We start from the raw sequence: 25,608 nt of genomic DNA on the forward strand, positions 1-25,608 counted from the left end.
GGATTAAGGGCGAAGGAGAGGATTCTCGTCTCTTTTTTTTTTGTTCTTCTGTTCATTGCTCTTCGCCCTGTTTCACCGGTTTCGCCAGGTTCCACAGACTCCTGCGAGCGCAGCTGTGGCCACGCATCGAGGTTGGGTAAATGGTGAATTCGAGCTCGCCATGAAAACGGGCGGATAATTTAAAATTCTCCCCCTTCGATGCGTGAATGATCATGTTTTTAGCGTGATCTGTAATCCAAATCGCTCTACCAAGCGGCTTCGGCATGAAAGAGGAAGCTCCATGAAAGTGCTGCCTAAAAATAATCACCACCCTTAGTGAACAGTGCGTGACGCAAATGAGCCTCCACGAAGGAGCAGGAATTCCTGGCTCATAGCGCACCGCATGGTAGCGGAACAACACCAAGTGCAGCACCTTAACCCAACGACACCGGAGTTTGCGAGATCAAACTCACAGTGACGTGCTCTTTGGTCGAGTGCATCTGCTGGAGTGGGGATATTCCGGTTCACGACGACGACAAAGTGCGAGTTTCTTCTCCGCCGCTGGACCAAGCAAACGCACCTGCGCCAGAGCGAGATGGCGAGCCAGTGCGAGCGAGAGCGTGCATACCGAACGATCGGGAATATCCCCACCACCGCGGTGGACCAGCCGAAACCTTTGCGCGTAGGGAAAAACCCTCATCGGCTTTCCACCTCCAGCTTGGGTTTTTTTTGGCTGTTTTCTGCACGATCTCAACTGAGCTACTTGCGCTCAGTTTGTGGCGAAGGAGAGTGTGAGCCGGCGTGCTCATGCAATGACGCGTCTCTTTCTCACTATAGCAAGCGGAGATGCACTCACTATGGACACGCTCACTATGCATTTTTAAATTCTTCTCCATCGGTTCAAGAAGAACAATTGCAATCTCAGGGATGATTAAAAAATTTACGATGCTTTTCAGAAATGAAATAAAATTAAATGAAAAAAAATAAACTAACTGCTTTCCTTACAGAACTGGGCTTTTCCCAATCTGCTGATCCGCTAGTGAGCTACCTGCGAGCAACTGATCCCTAGCGACCTCACGCTGTGGCTCAAAATGTGTCCTCGGCACCTGTAGCCCCGCCCACTTTGCTCACTGCACCGGAACGACCGAACCGAGTCAGGTTCGGGTCCAGGTTCGGGTACGCCGGACCTCGTGCGCCTATAAATAAGGGCGCGAAGTGGAAAAAAACATTGAATCTGTCAAATCGCCTCGATCGAGCAAGTCCTCGCCACACCGCGGACCGTTTGTTCTTTATTTTCTGTTCAGTCTCAGTTCCGTTCGGTTGTTGTTACGCGTGTTCGGTTGTTCGAGCTAGTTCCGCTTCCTGTTCAAGTTCGCGTTGAAGTTCCGCAACGGTGAGAGGAAAAAGAAACAGTCGCCAAACAGTTTCGACGCCGCAGTAGAAAAAAAAACCGTGTGTGCCGTGAACCATTGCCGGATTGTGAAGTTAAACCAAACGCAACCCAAACACCACGGGTGTGCGCCAAATAAAACTGTGAATCAGCAGCAAAAGGATTAACCACGTGTGTGCGAAAGCAAAGTGATTGGTCGTGTGCGACCTAAAGTGCAAGACACGCAGTCTGGTGTGCGAAAGCGAAGGAAAAGGAGAAGAAAAGAAAAACAAGCCAACGCATTCATGCACAGTGTGACATGCCGGTGTGTGTATCCTGTTTGCCTTTCATCGATCGAGTGATGCCGTGCCGTATGTAGGAATAGCAGGAGCCTTGAGAGACTACAAATTCCGTATTGTGCCTCGCGTAGCAGAAGCAGACACGTTCGTTAATGTTGAAGTTAATGTGAAGTTGGGAACTGTCCGTTGACCGATATTTGATTCGGGACCGCCAGTGGCTGAGTGTGTGTGTGTGGGAGATCCTGTAACGATTTCGGAACCGTAAACCTCGCACAATGCCAACATCGATCATGCAGAAGAACTACAGCAATTGCCCGCTTAAGAAGCGGCCCGTTTTCATGGCCAAGGACGAAGGATTAAAAAATGGTAATTATCTTCATGCCTTGTTTCTGTCTATATCTACGATTGACCCCACTTCCGGTGGGTCCTTTTGTTTTCGAGGACCAACCAACAATCAAGGCTGGCTTTTGACTAACACCCCGCTTTCGCTTCCTTCTTCGCACCCTTCCCCACAGCCGACTCGGATGGTGAAATGGAACCGGAAAACCTGAGCACCAAACCGCAGGACCTTTCGATGAAGTCACAAAAGAAGAAGGCTCGCTCGGAGTCACCCGAACCGTTGGTGGTGATCAAGGCGGAGGACACGCTCCCCACACCACCACCCTCGTCCTCCCCGAGTCCCAGTGACACCAAATCGCCCCTCTCTCTGGCGACTCCTACCACCTATGGTGCGTCCTGGCCTCCGCTTTACTTCGGTTCCCGGTCACCCGTGACCTCGCCTGCGTCCTCCACCGACCCGGCAGCCGTCCACCACGCCCTCTACAAGTCCTTCCCGCCCGTGTATCCTGGTTTCCCGTATGCCGTGCCTTACCCGGCCGATTTCTACAGTGCCTACCATCATCATCATCATCACCACCACCAGCAGCATCAGGCTCAACAGCATCAACAGGCCGCAGCTGCTGCCGCCGCCGCTGCTGCTGCTGCTGCTGCCGCTGCCGCTGCCCTTCACCACCAAGGGACACCAGCGTCGCATGCCACCCATCTCCCACCGCATCACAGCCAAATCTCGCCACCACGCTCCGAACCACTGTCACCGTACAGTGCCGGCCAACGGGATGCAAGCGGTAGCCCTTCCGCTTCACCCACTCGCCTCTTCCGGCCGGATCGCCACTCACTTTCTCCGCCACCCTCGATGGTGGTGCCCGCTTACCCGGCCGAGTTGCGCCTGAACCAGAACAACAACGTCATCAAGGAGCGCGAGTCCTTCGGAGTTCGTGGAGGTTCCCATCGTTACATGCCTTACCCGTTGGTGCACCACCCACACCACCACCCCCACCATCATCACGGACACTCGCACGGGCTGCCAGTGGAGCACCCATCGTTGTCGCCGGCCTCGAGCCACACGTCCTTCAACTCGTACCTTTCGTCCTCGCGAGGCCGCTCGCTGTCTCCAGGCTCCTCGTCAGCTCCCGCTAGTCCGGGCGCTGATTCCGAGGAAAACAACAACAGTCTGAGCGCGGCCAACGGTAACACGAACGCGTCCCTTTCCTCGTCCGTTTCATCGGCTTCCTCCTCCGGTTGCTCGTCCATTCTGACCGAGAAGTCCACCTCGAGTGCTAACATCCAGTCGAAGAAGGAATCCAACGGTGGATCGGCTGCCGGTGGAGCCCCACGCTACCAATGCCCAGATTGTGGCAAGTCGTACTCAACCTACTCGGGTCTGTCCAAACACCAGCAGTTCCATTGCCCAGCCGCCGAAGGCAACCAGGCCCAGAAAACGTTCGTGTGCAAGGAATGCGACAAGCCGTACAAAACGCTCGGTGCACTTAAGATGCACATTCGCACGCACACGCTACCGTGCAAGTGCACGCACTGTGACAAAGCGTTCTCGCGCCCTTGGCTGCTGCAGGGACACATCCGCACGCACACCGGCGAAAAGCCTTTTGTGTGCAAGCTGTGTTCGCGTGCTTTCGCGGATCGCTCGAACTTGCGCGCCCATCAGCAAACGCACGAGGACGTCAAGCGCTTCAAGTGCCCCACGTGCACAAAGTCCTTCTCGCGGTTACCTTTGCTGACGAAACACGCCGAATCGGGCTGCCCAGGAGGACCACCAGGATCGGCGGGAAGCAGTACTGCTGGATCGCCCGTGCCACCGGAGGATCGACATGTGGAAGACTCCTTCATGCCTACCGTGTTGCCGCATGGTGGACATGTTACGGTTTACTAGGTTGATGGATTGTCTTCGCGAGACACAAATGCCAAACGGCCCCAATGGTGCCTGGCGAGCCATCAGGCGGCCAAAGACTGACGCAAACAACCCCCCTTCCGAGGGAGAAACCATTTCCGGTGGGAAAACGCGCGAGTGAGTGAGACAGAACGAGAGAACGAGGGCAGCAGAGAGCGTTGGTTCCTATCCGCGAATGGAACCGAAACAAACTTGTTTTCTACTGTAGTAAGGACGACTTATTTATTTGCGAACTATTTTTTTTTTTATGTTTTACTTTATCTTTATTTTCCCGCACGCGTGTGGCCGGGAGAAAGCGACACGAGCCACCCACGAAACTGTTCCAAACTAGTCAGCTTTTAGTTTAGTTTCCGTCAGCGCGGCTTTTCTTTTTAGTTCCACCGCACCCTAGCGGTCCCTCATTTCCGGTTCAGTTTTAGGCTACCACCCCCCTCCCCCCCTCCCCGCTTTCGTTACGTTAGGACAATTACTTTTACGCTTTTGCTTTTCGCGAAGCTAGCAGATCTCAGCCTTTTCTTGAGTCTCCTCCTGAGCTCGAGTTCGAGTCCACGCAGTCGGTGCAACCAAGTGCCTTCAGTGGGAAAAATCGACACAATCGACACACACACACATACACACCCCATACCCCCATCGGAAGGGCGCCTTTTAATTACTAGCCATTTATACTAGCGAGGATCGCAACATCCTACACTTAGAGCGATAGAACGATAGGTAGCAGAAGCGAAACCATAGTTTACGGCGCAGCATCGCTGGAGCATCGCGACTTCCCTGGCGATTTCGCTGGCGTTCTGTACATAGATAGTTTACGGTTAAGGATAGCGAAGGATAGTGCGCGCAAAGCCCCTTAATATATTTTGTTTTTCGATCGTACGAAACCCTACACCCTAAGATAGTACTTGTTTCTAGTGCGTAAGTCACGACCAGCTGCAGCAGCGGCGAAACCAATCTTAGCGAGTTAAGCGTCACGGCGGAGAAAATAAATGAGATGAAAATCTGAAATGAGAAAAAAAAAACACCTTCTTCGCTATCTTGCCCCTTGTGGGGGTTGTCATCGTTTGAGATCCGAAATGTTTTGCAGGTATTCCGGTTTCCGCTGGTGAAACGCCCGTTGCATTGTGCACGCATTGCGCACCTGCGTTTTCGAGCTACTTCCGGTGGGCTCAGCTGTTTTGGTATCCGATTTTCGTGTGTATTCGTGATCTCCTCCCAATCTGCAGGTTCAGGTCACTTGCCTCGATGTGCTTTATGCACCAGCATCCTTGCGTGCGCGCGTGTGTGTGTGTGGTTTATTGTTTCCATTCAGGTCTCCATTCAAGCTGAGCTTTTCAGCCTCGATTTGCTTTAATTTCGCTTCCATTGCCGTTTTCTTGGAAATCGCCTTTTTGCTTCGAACCACGCGCACGCGCACAATAGACCGTCGACTTGCACCTGAGCTGAGGAGACCTTTCGCCAGTGCACTTGTGTGTGCAACGCGCGGCCGGATGCGAAATCCGGACGCTGCGGAAGGATACGGCCCGGATTTGCCGGAAACGGTCGCATTGTTTCGGAAAGGAAGCCTTTCATTCGCAACCGGAAGTGAAGCCGCCGTGGCAGGTAGCGGATCTTGGGCAGGTCAGGATCGCAGCGTTTTGCTGGTGTTGGTGATCGACGGTCCTTATGCATCGTGGTTCTTTACCTTCGTTGCGAAAGGAAGTGGATAAAAATCAAACATCGATTGACGAACGGTGCTGAAGAGATCGAAAAGAAGAGTTGTTTGCAAACTAAAGAGCCGTGTGGTGAACTTGCGATAAAGACTGATCGATAATGTTCTGGTCGTAAATCTTTCGATCCTGGCGATCTTGTTTTTCTTGCCACCCTCGTCGATCTGTCGACCTCCAACAACGCAAGCGAAAGGGTCGTCGTTGTGGTTGCTTGGGATTCGTTGAGAAAGATGGTACATTTCATAACGTATTTCCGGTCTGATGAAACTAAAAACGCAATAAGTGAAGAAAGGACGGTGTAATTGTTTCTATTCGATACGAACCTTTCGTTACAAGCCTCATTGGGCAATGGTTTTGGTCTACTTTCCGACCCCACCAGGTTATCCGTGTTGGCTTACAAATCATGCACAATGTTTCGCTTTCTTCCGAGAAGTAAAAACAAACACCACTCGGGATCTCGTCCGGTTTGCTTTCTCTTCTTCTTGTGACCGTTCGCTTCCGGTTCCTTACCTCTAAGAAAAACACTTCTCCCACCCAGCGAAGGGCACCGACCCGTTCGAATGTTTGCGTGAATTCTCGATCAACGTCCCATTAACACGTCCCTGTTTTGCGATCCGATCTTCCATGGCGCACCCAAGCCATCGGCCTCGCGAGAAACACTCGATCAATCGCGATCACCTTCCTGCTTCAAGGGATCGCCGATCAAAATCAAACCGATCGATCGATCGATCGCGAGTGCATTTGGAACGCGAATGCAACGCAAAACCCGCGGACGAATGACGCGGAAACGGCCATCGCGAAATGTCAAACCGCGACAACGACGAGGACGAGAAAGAGCTTGTTCGAGCTGGCACGGAGCGTGGATTTATCGGACGTGATGTATGATATTTTCTGCCATCCAACCACCCCACCCACGCGCACTCTTTAGGGTTTCCCATTTCACCCAGGGCATCCAGGCTGGATGCCATTTTGTCGCCCGTTGTTGTGTTTTGTTTTCCCGAAGTCGCCCCTCAACGCGACGTGACACGCGGGAGGCCATCGTGATCGGGATCTAGTTTGAGGCTAATCGATCAATCGTGGGGATGGGCGGGTGAGCCTTCCCAAGGGCCGAGAGCCGGACAATGGGCTCACGGTTACAAGCCAGCAGCGGACGTCCACCACCACGGCTGTTGGGTTGATAATAATAACGGCACGAACGTAGTTTGAATAAGCGATGAATTGTTTCGACGATTCTGGCCCTTCAGCCGAAGGGTGGAACTCCGGGATTTTGCTCCCGATTGGGTCCGGTTTGATTTACGGTCATTTTCTACGATCGATCCTTTCAGGCGATCCGAGTCCATCCGATCGATGATGAACGGCTCGATGACCACGCCGCGATCGATGACTTATTTGGGCGCGTCTATGACGGACGACGTCCTGAAGGGTTTCTTTGTTCCGTTCCCTGAGGGAAATGCACGAAAACGGCCACCGACCCATCAGGAAGCGCAATAAACAAAGCCATAAGCTGCTTTTCCAACGCTCCTGTGAGCCGAATGCTGTAATTAGATCAGCTGTGCCAGTTCGGTAGCTGGGGTGCTGTTTTCTTTGAAATACCCAAACACCAAACGCCAGCAACTTGGCACTTGCCGTGGTGTTTTCCTGAATAAATTATCCTTCGCACCTGGGCACGGGAAAGGCCGATCGTCACGCGAACAGGTGCCTTGTGGTCATCCGTAGGGTACCGTTTTAGGGTAGCATTTCGAATAACCCGCCCCCGGGATACCCTTGTTTACGGAAATTCCATTATCTAGCCGGGATTGGTGTTTACATAGGCAGTAAAAGTTTTATTGGCAGGTTGCGGCCTGTCCGGGGAAGCAAAAATTGGTGGCTTTTCCGCGTTCCGGGGGCATTCCCGCTGGTTGGGGGTGGGGGAATTTCCATCCCAAGCCCATACGAGGGCGAAAAAAAGAGGCTCAAACGTCGAAATCGACCTGACGGAGAAATTACCATCGCTTCCCGACCTGACGATCCCGGTCACGTGTTTTACGGATTCAAGAATTGCAAATCGGGGCAATTGGTTTTCATTCGGTGGCGCGAATTGACTTGATCGGCTGATTAAATCGCGCATGTTTAGCGGTGCTCGTCGCGGTGGCAGATCCTTCAGCATCCTTCGGCTGCTTCGCGTTCGCATACACTTGCTTATCATGCGCTGCAGGCTGTGATAAGACTTGCAGATTTTCGGCTCGTCGATCGTCTCGTGACGGCAGCCTTTGCGATCGGGTGACTTTCCACAGCCAATCGGGATGTGATCACGGCATTAAAGCGTCCCTTTGTTGCAAACAAACAACGCCAGCGCACGGGTGAAGGATGCTTTTTTTTCTCGCGTGTGACGCACGCCAAACATCCAACGGGGGAGCAGTTTTGCACGTGACCACGATGTCCTGGGTGGGGGAATTAAAAAGTCTAACCAAACAGCTACGTCCTCGGGAGGCGATTTATCATCCCAAGCTACTGTCGTGGACCATCTCGTGGCGTTATCAACGTTGGTTTTATTTTTGGCGTCACAAAACCAGACCGATCGACCAGGACGCGCACGTGACGAAATCGCGCGAACGGTCCACAAAAACGTGGTGCACAAAAACGCGAAGCGTGACTCGGTGGCGAATCAAATGCAGCCCTCGCTGAAGGGTGGAATGTTTCAGCTTCCTGGCATAAATACATACCGAAGCGGTGCCACACCGTCCTGGTCGGTAAAGCGGGTTTGACTTACAAATAGCCAGGCCATTCCAAGGTTAGAGCGCTAATTTTCGTCGATCGGCGTGAATCCCACGCAAAAAAACACCCCACCGTCTGGCTGCACGCGGCTTTTCCAACGCGGAAACGAAGAAAAAAAAACACAAACTACCCCTGCGCGAAAACGAGGTCACCGGTACCAAAAGCGAACACGCCTCGGTCCCATTTTCCCGACACGTTCTGCGTCCAAATATGGCCCAGTTCTGAAACGGCGGGGCCTCATCTGCCGGGTCCGAAAGCGCCCAAAACCCCGACGCCGTTGTATATGGATAATTTGGTTAAAGTCGTGATTTCGGCCGCACTCATTAATGGCAGGAGACAATTTAAATGGATGATTATTACAATGGAGCCAATTGCCGTACCGGTTCGGTACAGTTAGGTCGCCCTGGGCCCGGGAAGGGGGTGCTCCAATTGCGCGAGAAGGTACACGCGGCCCAACATGAATTACCTGTCCGTTCGTTTGTTCCTCGTCGTGCTCGTCGCCCCGGGAGAACGACGAGCCGGGACCGGGAGAGAAGGAAATTGAAACAAGTCTCGATCAGGGTCCAATCACCACGACGACGACACGGGCGACGTCTTCGAGGGTCACAGAAGGCCTACTGGAGTGTGAGAGGGAGGGGTTCGATGGGAGGAAGGGGGATCACGCGATCGCGATGTTCACGGCAAGTGCTCGCCTCGCTACAACACATTGTGCATTGTGCGCTGAATTTCGCCGCCCTCGTTCCGGTGGGTGAAACGATCGAGGATCCATCGCCGGAAAGGGCCAGGGCTTACCTCCCTCCCCCCCTTGTTCCCGTGCCACCCCACGTCTCACCACAGTGAGGTGATTTGTAAATAGAGAAACATCGACGCGCTGCCAAAGACCCGCTCTGGATTGCCAACCAACCGTGCTTTATGATGCGCACTCGAAAGTGCTTCCTGGCGCTGCGGGTTCGTCGCTTGCGCGTCACCCAAGTCGATCGTTTCTGTCATTCCGCGTCCTGTAAGTCACCAGCTGGACGGAATCGGCTAATCAAGCGACCGGTACCGGTCGACAAATTGAGCCGCGCAACCAAACCCCGTACCCCGTTGGAGCATATTTTGGGAAAATTGGATCGTGAACTTCGCGTTTCCGTCCAATTAAGATCGCGATCGCCGTGTGCGGGAAGACGCTCGAAGCGACGGCTCCCGGTGGGATCGCCTCGGTGCCAATCGGTGAAATGGATGACGGGTTCTAATGGGAATGGATTTCCCATTTGGAAAGCAATGAGTCCACACGAGTCTAATTGGTAGTCGACGGCCGTCGTCGTCGTCGTCGTTCGGTGGCACGCAGCAAGCACACTCGGCAAAGCCTTCCAGGCTGGTGTGGCCTGGATTAGCGATCATTATGGCACATGATTGTCAAATGCAGCCGATGTCAATGGATCGGAGTCACGCAAAGGATGAGGTTACGGGTGCCTGATTGAACGTGGACTGGCTGTGAGGTCCGAAGCTTAGCTCGGGGAATTGGACTGGAACGGACGGTGATTAGCTGCGGGTGATTGAATCTACGGTATTTGGATGAATTTTTGAGTAACATTCCCGCGGCGTGGGGCAAACAAAAAAGTGCGCATGTTCCAATTAACCTGTCACGTATTCTTTTCGGTTAAAGCCTGCTGGTTTTTTTGGGAGTCGAAAGACTAAGCATTAAACCGACTGACTTGTGGGCTTCTGTTGAGCCGGATTACGATCGTCTATCGCACCATCTGTACCGATTCACGATGCTCCACCTGGTTCACGAGCAAAACCTTCCATCGTGCTGCGAAACAATGCGACTCCCGTGTGCGGGACTTCTTCACCCCACGTATGGACACGTTTATCCTCCCATACGATGAGCTCCACCCTTGAAGCACCGGTTTGAAGTGGGCTCACGCGAAACGGCCACGGGGTTGGGCATCAAGTTTGGCAGCGCGTGGCCTCCGGTGTTACGCCATCGCCTTATTCGGCACTCCAAAGTGTCTCTAATGGCGTTTGAAACGATCAAGAGGGCCTCCTTTTGCTGCTTCGTGCTCCTGCCAGACTCCCATGGGTGCTTCACATCCGGGCCGGGCTTCTGGTATTGAAATTGAAAACGCACATGCACGGCCTTCGACGAATTGAAGACGCCGAGTGAAACGTTTGGTTTTTTTTTATTTTTGGCTGATCCCGCGTCGCCTTTGTTCCAGTGCTTTTCTGATGCAGTCAAAGTCCTAGGCACACTTCTAGCGTCGGTTTGGGCGATGTAATCACACCTTTCTCGCTTCAAGCAACCCTCTGGTCGGACTAACGGTGGCTTGGGAGCGTTATTTATGAATTTATAGCCCTGCTTGGCTCGCAAGTGTAGCCTGGTAGCGGCTGCTGCTTGAGTGCCTTCATTAACGCTCGTTCCGGTGCGATCTCGCCGACGAGAGCACACTGCGCCAGATAGCACAGTTGGCAAAATTAATCGCATCATTTCGCTCACCCAACGCCGGACTGCTGTGGATGGCATCGTGTGGATTTGTGACACGCTCGCGCTATCGTCCAGGTGGGTTTTCGGTTTCTGGCCACCGTCGTCGTCGTCGACAAGTCCGTCGTCCCGGTACGGATGAGTTATGATACTTTGCTGGCAGCCAGCCCAAGGGCGCCTCCGAGACACACAACCTGTGTGGTTCTGATGTCCGCGAGCGCGGCTTCGTACAAAGTCACACTCACGGCTGACCGCACGCGGGGTGAAGTGTCCGTTGCACTTACAGGCGGCGTAATTCCATACTCCCAAGTGTCGGCATCGGAGGCACCGGAATACGTGACCGAGGACAGGCGAAAAGGGTGCAAACCCTACCACGGATGATGGATAATCTGCGTCCTTCGCCGGACATGGCTTTGTTTGCGCCAGCGGTTGAGAAAGAAAACGGTCCGGCTTAAGGGCCGCGACCTTTCACGTGACTTCTGTTTAGTTTTCTGTCTCATAGCCACGCGGAAAATTCGGCCACAAACGTTTAACGGTGGCGAATGATCGTTGGCAGCGCCACCTAGCGTGAAATCGCCGAACCACGCTGGCGGCAGGAAGAACCAAACACGCCCGTGGTTGACGTAAATAACTCAATAACTCGTCGGGACAAGCGGGCCAGCGAAATAGGCCCATAAATACTTCAACAATGTATCCATCGTGACATTTCATTTACGTTCTGCGATTGCGTGCCACCCGCGTTTCGTCACGGCCCCTATATTTGCCACCCGGCAGTTCGGTGCCAATCGGACCGGACATCGATTAGAGATGACAGCCGGCAGGGTGCAGGAATACAACGCGCGAGGAAAAAAAAAACACAAAAAATCAACACCGTGATGGACGGGCCCAACCGGAGAAGTCGAACGAAGCCGCAAGGAATGGGCAGGAGCAACCGACAGTAAAACCGGAAAATCCACGCCAGGTCAGACCGCGCCGCGCTTGGCTCAACCGGAGTGGCAAATCGTTTGACTAAACTAACACAAATTATGCACGCATGATGGTGGGCTCGAGGGAAGGAACAAAAAAAAAACGAGAGCAGTGCAGCATAATCACCCATCGGTTGGTGTGGCGGCTGCAGAACAGGCGGGGGATGGAATTTGCAAGCGAATCTGCGCCGTAAAAAAGGTAAACTAAACGGCCCTTCAGCGGGCGACGTGCTCGGGGCGAGAGCAAAAAAAAAACCAGAACGGCTCTCGCGGTAATTGACGCTGATGTGTGCTCACCGTGCACCGCACCGATGATGTGACGATAATGACGATGTTTTCACTAAATAATGACGATAATAGCGCAATAATTACAATTATTATTCGCCTGTTTTGTGCGGCTCTTGCGAGAGCCCCCGGGCCGTGCGAAACGACGCCCTGACGATAACCATCGATCGCTTTGCCTATGATGCATCTCAAAGCCACACCGTGGACGGTGGAATCGAGCGCCTGTGCTAAGCAACCACGCTCGAGTCAAACCGCGTTAGTGCTTTATTTAATTAACAAGACAATTATTGTCGTCTAATTACGTGCCGGTGAAGCCGCCGGAGGATAATAACGCCACTCGTGCGCGTGGCCGTGAATCACTCGACGTCGCGCTTAAACGTCTAATTTAGACATCGATGCCATCGATGACACCGCAGCGCAGTAGCGACGAACGCCTGCACGAGCGCCACTTAGCGGACAGGTGTGAACTTAGCAGCCTTTGGCGGGTGTTGAGAAGGGGAAAATGAGCCTCGGAAGCATCGAAACCGTGTGCTGAATGGATTGCTGCGATTGGTTGCTAAGGAGGGAGTGAGCTTCGTCACTGTTCGAGGAGGGATGGCAAATGCCTTTTAAGCGAAGGCACACGCAATTACGTCATCGCTCATGGCGGCATGGTTCAGGCAGCGATAATTGTCGTTATAGCTGGTGTGCGCCATTCCACCCCCTGGTGATGGGGGTGGGTGTTCCGTCATGATGGCAGGTGCAGTGGCGCGTGTAGAGCGTGGCTCCCTACTTCTACTACTGCTGTTGTTGTACGTGCGAAAGGCCCCGCCTGTGCGCGGCTGGCGACGGTTGGCTGGCTGGTTGCGGATTTAATGAATTCATTCAACGGCCCGCGACAGGTTGGTGGCCCTCCGAGAGCTGGCTGCGTAAGTGGGACGAATGGAGAGCTGCCGTAGACGAGTGACTACAATGCGGCGTGAGCGACGAACGCGCTCAAATCGGGCGCGAGTGTTTCTTTGCTTTTTGTTTTGTTTTTTTTTTCTCTTCCGAGGGCAGTGGCGTGGTTGGGCTGATTTAGGGGTTTGTTACGCTAAACGCACTGTTGCGTTTGTGATGTGGAGAAGATAGTCGACGAAATGGAACGTCTAACATGGGGGAAAAAGGCTCAAATTTTGGCGCTCATTTGGGGTTTTCCATGGAATACTTGCTTGAATTCATGATATGAGTGTGAGGCTATCCATCAGTACGACTGCAGGCAGAATTCCAATCGTCATGTCGAAAAGTCATGCAAACGTTGGAACATACGAGAAAAGAGAATGTGTAAAAAAATATCCCTGAGGCGTTTTGAGCGATCCCTGCTTCTACAGCCAGCATCTTCATAATGCATCCATTGTCTCATCCATTCATAAGGCATCCAAAAGGTAACGCGTCTTAACGTAATGAAGCTCATCGGAATGAAAATCGCCATAAAAATGCTGCCGAGGCACCGTGGCTCGGCCATGCATCATGGTTCGGCGATGTATCGAGGTATCGTTCGAACTTCGGGCCAAAGTGAAGCTGCCCAACCCATACCAAATAAGCATCATGGACATCTGAAAAAATGCGTGCTTTGCAGGAGGATGGTCTGCCGCTGTCTGCTTTGCTTCCGGTGGCGCAAATTTTACGAGCTTTTACAAGGGTGGCTCCAGTCTGCACAGGCACTACGCAGTAGGTTTAACAGCTAACATAAAGTTATATGTTGAGTCTCAAGCAGGCAGCTGTTGGAAGAAATCTGCAAATGGACGATCCCGCATAAGTACAATGCGACGCATTGTAGTTTGCCGATGCATCCAGGCATTCTTGAAGCTTTAGGTTCCTATAGTACTATGATACCATGGACATCTTGGAAGATCGATCCATAGAAAGGTTGATGCCCTGAGGCTGTCTGGTTTGCTTCCGATGGTGAAAATTTTCTGAGCTTTTGCACGAGTGTTTTGTGTCTGCATAGATACTACGCAGACGGTTCAACAGCTAGCATAGCTGTGACGTTTTTCTTCGTGTGTGCAAGCGTGTTGCTGCAGCTGAGCCATATTTTGAGTTTGAGGACATGTTGAGTTGAAGGCATGGGGCTGTGGAAACAATTCCGCGATTGGACGCTTCTGCATACATACATTTCCTAGCATTGATGCTAGGTGATACATCGTGCTATTGCTGAAGTTTAAGAGAATGAACGTCTTTCAATTATGATCCTTGGAAAAGGCGATGCCCTGTGAATGTCTGGTTTGCTTCCGGTAGCACTAGTTTTACGAGCATTTAGTGTAGTCCTTGGATATCTGCGTAGGAGTGACTCAGTAGGTTTCACATTCAACGTAGGGCTTAATTTCTGTGATTGAGTGTAAGCTTTTTTTTGAAACCATATTATGTTAAGATTGAAGACTTATTAAAACTATTAAGAATATGACTCATATATGCAACTATTGGAATAAAGCTTTTAGCATACGATCTAGCACACGAACCATACAATGAGTAGTGGCAAGGCGTAGCATATTTGGAACTTCTCGTTATAGCGATACTGCTCTACCCAATTCATTAGGCATCTCACCAATAAGCGGTCCTTCTGAATGATCATTAACCGCTGCCTGGCTTGTTTCAAATAATACCAATTTTACGAGCTGTTACAAAGCCAATATAGAGCATAATATATGTCATATGCAGTTGGAAGAAAGTATCGAACAGTCGTTCCGACCAAAGCCATCTGTCAGTAAGTGACATAGCACACTTCAAGATCGCTTAGATTCAATTTGATCTTATCTTGGACGAATGATCCACACGCAATCACGCAAATGAGAGCTTACCCTCGCGCAAACTGGCAAGCAAAGCATTGGCAACGCAAGAAACAGGAAAAATTCCACGGATTCCGTTTTAGCCGACATCCAGTCTGCTAGATACGAACGGATCGTAAATAAAACGCGTTCGTTGCTGCGCGGGATCAAATGTTATCCAGCCACGCCGGATCGTACCGCGTGGCCGTGGTGAATAAATTCCTTGCCCCGTCTGGCAGAATTCCGATCCGCGCACGTTGACACTCATTGTTTGTCACTGTCAGCGGGTTTCGGCCGAGCAGGTCAACATTTGTCGCGCCCGATCGAAAGCTAGAACGCGTGCTAAACTATTCAACCTGTCGACGGGTCTCGGGCGCAAACTGGACGGCAATGAACGCTGCTCCATGCGAGGCGTGGCCCACCATCTTGGGTGTTTTCTTGCACGACTGCAGCTGATTTAGATATGATCGAAGTGCAGTAGACGGACAAGCTTTATCACGCGTCAATCTCGTGGCTCCGGTCTTTCGCCACCTTATCATGGCACGATCGTGAAGATAGTGTTAAATCTCAACATGAATTAATCCTTCGACGCGTCGTTCTGAGCGCCGGCTCCGGGACAGGACGTCTCTTTGTCGATGATTCACCGCACGGAATGCTTCACCAGACCGTCGTCTGCAACGCCGTCGTGCGGTAGGTTTTAATGAGCGTAGCGTGGCCGTTTGTCTTGCTACTATTTTCGCCGCTTGTCGCTGACATCTACTAACGATCCGGTGGTAGTACACCGTGGAAAACGAACATGACAGCCTCGGGGCAATGGTTTGATGACGGTCGACCAGCCGCCGGCCGTCGCAGCTGGGCTCTCGATGGTTGTTCTTAATTCTGAGGCCTCACACCATACCGGGTGGCCGGTCTACTTACAATGGCTTAAAAAATTTGCCTACGTACCGATGGTGCGTTCTGGATAACGTGCCAAAGCCATTGGGGATCGTGTCGATCAGGCTCGCCAGGGCGGCCCAGAATCGTACGCACACGTGCCCGTGCCAGCAGACGGGTGCTTGACAAATGAGGTATGAAGCTGAAATTGTTTCAATAATTTATTAGTATGATTTATTGGCCACCTCGACGGGTCGGCGTTGACAATGTAGTCGACGTTTAGGTTGATGGAAGCAAGAGCAATATCGGTGGGGCATTGACCGGGTGGATAAATTCACTGAAGAATGTACAAAGAAACTTACGCATTTTGCTGCGTTGCTCGAAAATCATACGTAGTTTTTTTTTGCCCTCCTTTTGGGTTATGTTTTCTTCCAAGCCATTTCCACCATTGAAAAAGCAACCCAATGGATATGGGACACTGGAACACTTCTGAAAGCATATTTATCGGCCCCTCACACGCGGGTGCGATTTGTTTCCCGATAGTGAAAAAGGATCGCCCCCAGATTGTGTGCCTTCTCTAATTAATGCCCGCACTTTGCACCGATCGTAATCGTGGTGCGATGAAACGAGCACTCCCTGAGCGTGGTGTGGGCCGAAGCCTCGAAAGCAATCGTGTAGCTCGATCGCGTAAAATCTGGCTCCTTGGCTCGATCGGAAAACGGGAAAGCGTTGTACCGTCGACCGAAATTATGATGAGACACGCGCGCGCGTTCGTACGATCACTTGCACCGTTTCCCTGGAGGCTCGATCGTTCGATCGAACCGACGCTCCAACGGCCACTTGCTCCGGGAGCTGTCCGACACGGTGACGTTTAACGATGCATAATTCTTTCGCCTTTTAATTTGGCGTTTTAAGCGACGTCCCCAATAAAACAGTGCCTCGCTAAATCGCCGCTCTCGGGGGTTCCTTCACTCCAGCAGTGTCATGTCGAGCCGAAGTTCAGCTGTCCGCCTCCAACAGAAGCAGCAAACACCGGGGCACATAGAGGGCGCGTTTGAACGGCGTTTGGGTATATCCTTTCGCAAAGATGATTGGCCGCGGGGTCCATTCAGCTGCCAATCGGTTGTGGTTCGCATCGTACAAACCGATGACGTGTGCTAGATCGTTTGCCCAGACGCGCCAGGCTAATGTTGCTCTCGTTTTGCTCGCGGGCGCCGTCGGTCTGGTTCCTTTCAGCAGAAGCGCTCGGTGTTGGTAATTTCTTCATTCAACCGCGTTGTTGGCGCGGGTCAGACCGAGGCCAGGGTCGCCGTTGGGCACCGTTTGGGTTGGTGCACATAAAAACCATCGCGAGGGCGCGCGAACGAAGGTGGCTTTATGTGCGTGGATCGCGTTATACGCGGTGCAATTTATGATGCATTCGAGCGGACCCGTCTGACCGTTGGAGACGTCTCGCAATGGTGAGCGCTTCAATATGATACAATTAATAGTGTAAAGATTCGGCGCCACGCGTGAAGCAATGCCATGCTGGGCTCGAAGGTTCCGATTTATGTAATCCGCCATTGCGCCAATGCTGCAGACGCGCTCGGCATCGAACGCGTGGCGTATGGATGTGGTGGCGTGTGCTTATCCGCGTGTATGTTGGCGGGCGATGATGAATGGCGATGTCTCAGACGGGCGTCTCAAGTCGTCGTTGGGTATCGTCTGGAAGGCGGCTTAGCCATCAACCGGACGTTAGGGAGGTTCCGCGATCGAAAGCGATCCTCTAGGACGGTGGAAATTCATTGGGAAGAAAGCGCTCGTGCGATTTATGCTAGCGGGTTTCTAGGAAAAGTCACCATCAATCGACGGCGATTCCTGTTATGAGTTTAGTATGATTTGCATATTGAGTGAAACAAAATTTATGACGAACGTTCTTTTGAATCGTCTTCTCGTTAAACGTAATTTAATTTTTAATTTTCCACCGGAATGAGCAAAGGCGCAGTTGAAGTTAGGAGCTGAAATATCAAAGTGAAAGGAAGCTTATCCGCCCATATCCAATAGGTAGCCATGGTTGACCCCAATAAGTTGTCCTTCGAGATGATTTCTCCCGCTGTCTGGATTACATCCGGTAACGCGAATTTTACGAGCTTTTCGAGCGAGCGTTGTCGGACATCCAGTATCGGTTCACTTCCTCGGCGTAACCAACTGGGAGGTCTTTGAACAATGACTCAATTCATGAATACAGGAGCGGCAGACTAATGATGGATTTCTTGAAGGGGCCCAATTTTTATTGATCCCAACAGATATATGGTTCTTGCATCCGGCTTTCGCAAGAATATGAAATAGCCGAGTGCGCTTCTTCACAGGAGTGTTAAAGTTGCACTCCAGTTTGTTTACAGCATCACTGCCACGCAGAATCGTCTGCAGCTGCAAATTGCATCGACCCGGCCAGCTGGAGAAAATAAAAATCACCATAAAAATGATTCCAACGCATCATGCCGTCTGTCGGTTTGTTGGATGTGACCGACGCATAATTATGAACATTGAGCTGCTCTGCAGTAAGAATCACCGAGACCCGAAAGCGCTACAGACTTCAAAGCTGTCCGATGGTCCTTCAGGGCGGTATTCTGCCGCTGTTTGGGCGACTTTCGAGCGAGCGAACTTTACGAGCTTTTTTGCCAAGAAGCCAAAAGTAAGAGAAACTCAACGCATGCAGCACGAGTTGCCTGATGCGTTTTGGCCAACTCGGTGTTAGTGGAGTTATTTTTCAGGCTCCCTAAGAAGCTTAACCGGATGCGCAAAATGAAAAAAATAAAGTTACTGGCTTATGACGAGTTTCTTGACACGACATCGATGGCTGGAAGACCACCGTGTATCGCTCGGTTCCCGATCGCAGGCTTTTATTGATCCTGAAGATATATTGCTCCCGCAGGAGACATCCACATGGGTTCTGACCATCGTGCCACGTTCCCACAGCAACTCCAAAACGCATCAAAACCAGCTGCCGATACGTTGGTTCCGAAACACCCCAAGATGATCGTCGTTCCCGTGGAAGCGAGGAATGCATTTTTACGGTAATTAAACAGAAAATTAAATCTCCCAAGCTCGATCCGTACACCACGAACGGTGTTTGCGTCTGTCGGAGGCGATGCCAACACGATAGCATCGGATGGCACCGGTGTATCATATGGCACCATTAATTCCCAATCCGCTTTCGAGAGCCCACTCCTGGCTTAAGTCCGGATCGAACGGTGCCTCCATCGAAAAGGGCGACACTTCGCGGTCGCGACGAGTGGATCGAGAAAGAGAGCCTGCGATGCCGTTGCATCGAGACACGATCGGTGCAAAAATAGTCACCCCGGCGCGGATATTATTCATCCGCGCGAGCGACTTATGAGGGCTCGAGCAGTTTATGACTGTTTATGGGACCTCGCTGGTGGATGCGCCGTTGCATCAGGCTCTCAAGTCTCGAGTCAGGAATCGAGTTCTCGTGGGCCTAATGATTCGCCTGAGCCACGAGTGTACGCCTGGTAGCGGCTGTCTACAACGCTGTGGACACGAGACGGCAGCGCAATAACAGACAATAAATGAGCTTCCGCTGCGTTGGCGTAGAGAGGTATCCTGATGGGCAACGCGAACGAAGGGTGTTCTTTCTTTGGGTCTCGAGTGCTCTCGGTGTGCGAATGGAGGGACAAAAATTGCTTAAATTAAACACGTATGAATAAGCAATCAACAGCCAACGAGGGCTGACCTTCGCCACGCACGCAAGGGGCGTTGAAAGCGCGAAAATCGCCACCAAAAATGGCACACACCTGGGAACGAACGGAAACGTCCCGCAGCGAAGGGCAACCCGGGAAGACACAAAAGCGACAGGTGACTCGAAAACAATTTACCTGATTTGCATATTAAATTGAATTAAATTATGTTGTACGGCTAAGATTTGCGTCTCACGCACCGAATGCATCGTCCTGCTGGGCATCGCATGTCGCCGTTTCATCGATATCCGTCGCTTCGTCGCCCACGGGCATGAGATGAAGGCTCTTAAGAACCCGTCCCTTGAGCTCATGGACGCTAGGGACTAAAGCAGCCTGAAATGGCCCACTCGAGAGCAGGCGTAAGTGATTATCAACCTGCGTAAAGCGCAACCGATCGAGCGCAGTTGAGCGAATTTGCATACTACAATCGTCGCCATCACGCCGCGGGCTACTGTTATCAGCGCGAGCCCAGCAACGGTTGTCGATTTGTCGAACGTTAGGCGCTAACGAGATGATAAATGGCAAGCCCGAAGGGGATCGGAATTGGCTTCGGAGCCTCACCGATGGTGGCCGTGATTAGCTGTCAAGTTGGCGAGGGTTTCGGTTGACGGATGTGACGAATGGTGGCACGATTAGCCAGTGATTAGGCACGGTAACAGGTTGCCTCAGGGTGGTTTTTTGTCATGCCGGTTGCCATGTCCACTTGGGCGGCTAATGACAATGTTGGTTAATGATCGTTAAACGATCGCGAAGCCGGTGGTGGGACGTGCGAGGCAAATTAAATTGAGCTGGAAGGTGGACAGTTTTTGACAGATGTGAGCTGCTGATGAAGCCGTTAGGAAATAGGGGTTCGTTTTCTAGAGCGACGTCTTAGCGATGACTGCAACTTTTAAAGACATCGTCGATGATCATGTTGAGTAAAATGTACCAGTTGGAGCAGCAATCAACCAGGGACATTAGGTGAAACAAAAATCACATCCCCATATGAGGTGAGGTCTTTGGAGTTGTTTCATGTCCCTTTCACAGTGGGTTGCAATTTTCTGTCTCCCCAGGACCGGTTTGGTTCAATATTTCACCCATCTGCAGCCACCAGGAAGCTCCACCAGAGCGTCATTTCAATCAATTAATGACGCCGCCACAGCGACGCGATTTTTAATCCGCATTGCTCGAAGCCACGCTCGATGTAAACCCATTTCGATGCAGCAAAATGAGACGTCCGCTTCGACACCGATCGACGGAGTGCAGCGACAGACGACGGCTTAATCCCGGCTGCAAGTGCACCTCAGCAATCGTGCGCCCGCAAACAGTGGCCGATAACAATGGTGAAGGTGCACGGCGCAAAATGGCGTCCTAATAAACGCGCGCATCCACCGTTTCGAGCGCGAGATCGGCCGCTGGAAGGATGGAGGCTGATGATCTCACTGCAAAGTGACAGGTGGTGAGTCGATCGGAGCAAAACCGTGTGGGCGATGGGCTTTGAGATGGCTTGAAAAGCCTCGTCTGAGAACAAGTGGGTCGGGTTCGAAGCCAACCATCGTCTGCAAGCGAGCTAATTAGCTCCACCACGGAGACGTTGATCCTGGTGAGCCAGACGCGTGACGCTGACGAGGACACACACACTCCGATCGAGTCCTGAACGTCCCGAGGCCAATTACCGTACCGATCCGTTCGGTTCGATAGCCCACCGACGAGTGCCATCGGGAAAGGGAAAGATGTACGCCAATTTATCGCTCTCCATTAATCTATGCAAATGCTCTCCCAGCATCCAGCGGGCGCTCGTCATAAATCAGCCGCTCGGTTGGACTGGGCTCGGTCGTCTGTCTGTCGCAAAGAACTCTGCTGTACCTATTGCCCATGGAAAAAGCCACCCCCGATGGGTTCGGCGACGAGTACCGCACGCGGCACCGGATGATGATGTTGATCAATCGACATTTTATGAGTTGATTTGTTTGCTCGGCGTCCGATCGAAACCCGCGTTGCCCTGTAATTGCGTGCGGTGGAAAACTGCACGCGGCAAAACAAACCAGACTTTTCCTGCCGCTGGTGGTTGCGGTCATCGGTCCAGAAACCGATAATGATTAATGAAGCAAATGAATTCGATTAAAGGGTCATCAATATTTAAACATTCAACTGTCGACATATATGCTAATCACCGATCCCGGGGTACATCATTTCTCGGTGCGCAAAAGGGAGGCGCGCACCGTCCGCAACTTGTTAGTTGGAAAAATGCACCCCATCTCGCTGCCCGCGCTTTCGTACCACCTCTCGGATCACCTGCACCACCTGCACACAAGGGGCATGTACGGCACGGCCGTAATTGCGCAACGAGCGCAACACAAACCGCTTTAATGGAGGCGGTTGTGTGCAGGAAGAACAGCACCCAGGAAAAGCCACCCGGCGCAAAAGCCAAATCGAAATAAAATAATCTGTAAACACGGATCCGCACCGTCTCGGCTACCGGACAGTCTGAGCAAGCGCGCGGACGCGAGAACCACCGCCAGCACCGGGAATGAAAATAATAAAGAACGCGCCCGCAAACGACGGTGGTCAGTTGCTTGTGTTTTATTATTGCAAATTGCAGTATGCAAATGGTTCCGTGCTGGTGGCGTTCGGTTACGCCGCGTTCAGCTGCACCAATGCGTTCTCGGCGTGATTCGAATGACGGTCGCGATTGGGGATGAATATTGCAGCAGCGTGGCCGTTACCGAACTGGTCAATCTGCAGTTTTCGCTTGTGCGCTGGGGTGAAACATGATTAAAGATGAGCTGCGTGTGGGATGAACTGCTGCGCGACAAATTAAGGACACGCACGGGAAAGCATTTTCGTAATTTACGGTTCTTTGGAGCAAGGCGTCTAAGGACGAACGCCTAACCTAAATTCTTCTCAAGGAGGTCGATAAATATGGTGTGATCCTCACCCGATCGAGGTCATCGAATCGTGGGCTTGTGAAATACATCCCCGAAACAACGTCTTCATTCGGGCTGAAACAGACAGACCCGCTGGAGGGTGAATCTTGAAGTGGAAATTAATTTTTTAAACATTTTATCACCACCCCGTCGTCATCGCTGCCATCATCACCATCATCACCATTACGGTCGGTATCGACGTCGACGAGCCAATCCTTTTCGACCCCCGAGGAGGTGGGCAATTTCGCGGTTGGCATGGAAATTCGGACCCCAGCAGTATCCTTTTCGGACGTCGATTGAAGCTGACACGACGCGCGCTACCAACGAACAGAGAGAGAGAGAGCTGGAGAGAAAGAGAGCGATTGCGCGATCGCTCGATCTTTGGCACGTTGTAGCTGTACCGAAGTGATGACGTGTTCCTGCAGCTTGCTTTCGTTCCGCACCGGAGGAGGGCAAATCTCGCATCCTTGCCCGCTGCCGATGGGCCGCGTACTTTCACATTTTTGGTTGCCTTTGGCCTGGTATGGTTTCGTTTTGTTTCACCAGCACACGTTCGCGATACGGATCAGTCCGCTGATCGGCGATCGAAATCGATGCCTTACCGGCGGGACACGCCAGTTCCGGATGCACCAGGCTGCGGGTGACCTCGACGCGGGTCGTCAGGCGGTATCGCACGCCAGGAGCCGCCTGCACGAAGGCGGCGCGGACCGATGGCCGAAAACAGATAGAGGCCACATTTTATGCCCCACCGAAACCGATTAATGCCGCATCGATGACCTTCGATGATAGGTTCTGCTCCTGGGAGCCTTTGGCGCTGGGGAAGCTGGATTGGAACCATGGAAAAGGGAGCCCATTTTTTCTCGAACTCTCGCATGACGGAACGGCACCTCCGTTTGACCTCGATTCGCGCGGCCACAGGCAACCGATGGGGTCGCGCGGATGAATTTATGCGGTCCAGGTCAAGGGGTTTGTTTTCGAGCGGGTTTCGTTTCGTAGTTTTTTTTTTCGGGCTTCGGGTGGGACTTTATTCGCCCAAAGGTAAAGCGCGAAGGTTTCGTGAGGGAAGAAACCTACCACACCGTGCAACCTCCTGATCGGTTCTCTCAGCTGATTTGTTTGTTGTTGTGCTGTGAAAAGGGGTGACTTGCTGGTAGCGGGTCGGTTCAGAAGAGGTTGACAAGGAACCTCCACCTGGTGTGGAAAACTTGCGCCACCCTGTCGCGGTACTTCGCGGTGGTGGCCATAAATTTGGCTAAAAGTGCGAAAGTTATCCGATACGTTGACAAACCTGTGGAAAGGGGGTGAACTGAAAAGTTACCGTGCTAGCGAGATCATCGGAATGGATTGTTTAAGAGGTCGATCGAAACCTTGCTTACATGGCACAACGGCTTTTGTACGTTTTCGAAACATTTTATAACAACGAAGCTCAATTTATTATGGCTTAATTTCACGAATGGGTCTGCTTGTATCACTCGACAGGCCTCGGAAACCCATCGAACTGCCCACCGAATTTCCATAGTGACCCACGCCTGGAAGAGAGGCCACGAGATAAGGACATCCGTCGAACATTAGCGCACAAGCGAAGCTGTCACCTGCCCGCGTACACATGGCCTCACTCGCGCGAACATGCGCAAGCGCAATAAAACCATTAAATTTACGCACACAACACCTCCACCCGTTGGGGTTTCATCCCCAACGCTGTTTCATCCCCAGGCCCGCACCCCGGTGGTGCGTTCGAATAAATCCCACCCGCGAATGAAAGGGCGAAACCCCGGGATGGTTGGCAAATTTGAGAGCCATTAAACTGAGCCCCTTCGGACGGATCTGATTGCGGCCCGAGTCGGACCTACCGCCGACAGAAACTGCGTACTTTCGCCAGCCCGTGGTCTTGGTGTGGTGACATCGAGCGTATGCGGACAAGCTCGCGGTCGAAATATTAATTTCCCGGTCACCTTCGACCATGGGATTCAGGCGGTAAAGAAACGGTAACGGCCGAACGTACGGTGAAGCGTCCCTTTTGTGAAGGTTTTCTCGAGCGCTAAGGGAGATTTGAGGGAAATTAAATTCTTCACCTCGAGCCATGCTACTGCGAGTTTCCGTCCCGAAGGCCTCGGTCGCTTTCTCCGGGGTGCAAATAAAGGGCTCCAAAGCACAAGGGCTCCCCCAGCTCGATCACTCGCACCCGTCCGGTCGAACGATAAAACCCATAAAACGGTGAATTTATGAAAACCGCACAAATTAAATTATTGCTCAATAAAATGGTGCACCGAAATTCGACCGCAGCGTGCAGCAAATTAAACACCTGACGGTGCGCTGGTGTGGCTTACGCGGATCTTCACGTTTACGGTTCGATCGCACGGAATGAAAACCCGCATTCCCTTCTAAGGCACCTGCGTGCGCATTGCTTTCCAGTCGGCGTGATCGAGCGATCCCAAACCAACCGCAACCACGGGCCCGATGGCGTGTCTTGCCGATCCTTGTGCGCGCGCGTTCATTCATAAATCGTTCACTTGGGCCCGGTTTCTGACCCAACGGCAGGTCCTCCGAAAATCCGATTCGCAGTAAAAAAGACCGACCGAGAAACAACGAAAAAAAAGAACACATTTGCAGGACCTCGCAACCAATCGCGCCCATGTCGAGCGTCCGTTCTGCGAATCCATTTTCAAACGAACCTGTGCACGCGGCCAAAAATCACGGCCACTCGACCTTCGACCGCGGCCGACGTTTTTGGGGTGCAGAAAAGGCGCACGAGGATAACGAACGTGCAATCGCACCGTGCGGTTTTCGGGCCTGGGAATGTGCGCGGTTTCGTCATTGAAATTCCGCGCATGGAAGAGATGATGCATGTCGTGCTGGGCCGGCTCTTGGCACAGCGGGCGAGAACCCCCGACCGTCGGGGTTCTTTTGTTTGCCTCCCCGAAGTGGACTCCTTTTTTCGTACGTGTGTGTGTGTGTGTGTGTTTCGGGATTCAGCCCAGCGGCTTATCTCTGTCCGAGAGATCCTGTGGAAACAATGCGCGATCACCGCGGGCAGCGAAGCCGGTGCATCTCGCGTTTCGACTGCACCGTCCTTTCGGCACAGGTTGCGCAAAATGATAAAGTGCCATGAGTTGGGTGAATGTACGTGTGTGTGCGTGAATTGTCTTTTTTCGGTTTCGGTCGAATTTCCGCTCGCCTTTCTGCGAAGATCGCTGATCGCTGAACCTGTTGGGCAAATTTTCACACGTTTCGAGGCCCAACAAACGTTAG

The 25,608-nt window shown here is 52.1% G+C and overlaps 1 protein-coding gene across 1 annotated transcript; it reads left to right on the forward strand.

Moving 5' to 3' along the window:
- The first annotated feature begins 1,922 nt into the window (after positions 1-1,922).
- On the forward strand, positions 1,923-3,874 carry LOC128723982 (protein escargot-like). Its single transcript, XM_053817747.1, has 3 exons — positions 1,923-2,013; positions 2,163-2,416; positions 2,474-3,874. The coding sequence occupies exons 1-3, from the start codon at positions 1,923-1,925 to the stop codon at positions 3,872-3,874; spliced, it is 1,746 nt and encodes a 581-aa protein (XP_053673722.1).
- The last annotated feature ends 21,734 nt before the right edge of the window (positions 3,875-25,608 follow it).

The sequence above is a fragment of the Anopheles nili genome, chromosome 3 (assembly GCF_943737925.1).
Source record: "Anopheles nili chromosome 3, idAnoNiliSN_F5_01, whole genome shotgun sequence".
In the NCBI taxonomy this organism is placed as follows: Eukaryota; Metazoa; Arthropoda; class Insecta; order Diptera; family Culicidae; genus Anopheles; species Anopheles nili.

Coding starts and splice junctions, on each gene's coding strand:
- LOC128723982 (XM_053817747.1), top strand. CDS start 1,923: ATGCCAACATCGATCATGCAGAAGAACTACAGCAATTGCCCGCTTAAG. Junction 2,014..2,162: donor GGACGAAGGATTAAAAAATG/GTAATTATCTTC, acceptor CCTTCCCCACAG/CCGACTCGGATGGTGAAATG. Junction 2,417..2,473: donor ACTTCGGTTCCCGGTCACCC/GTGACCTCGCCT, acceptor GCCCTCTACAAG/TCCTTCCCGCCCGTGTATCC.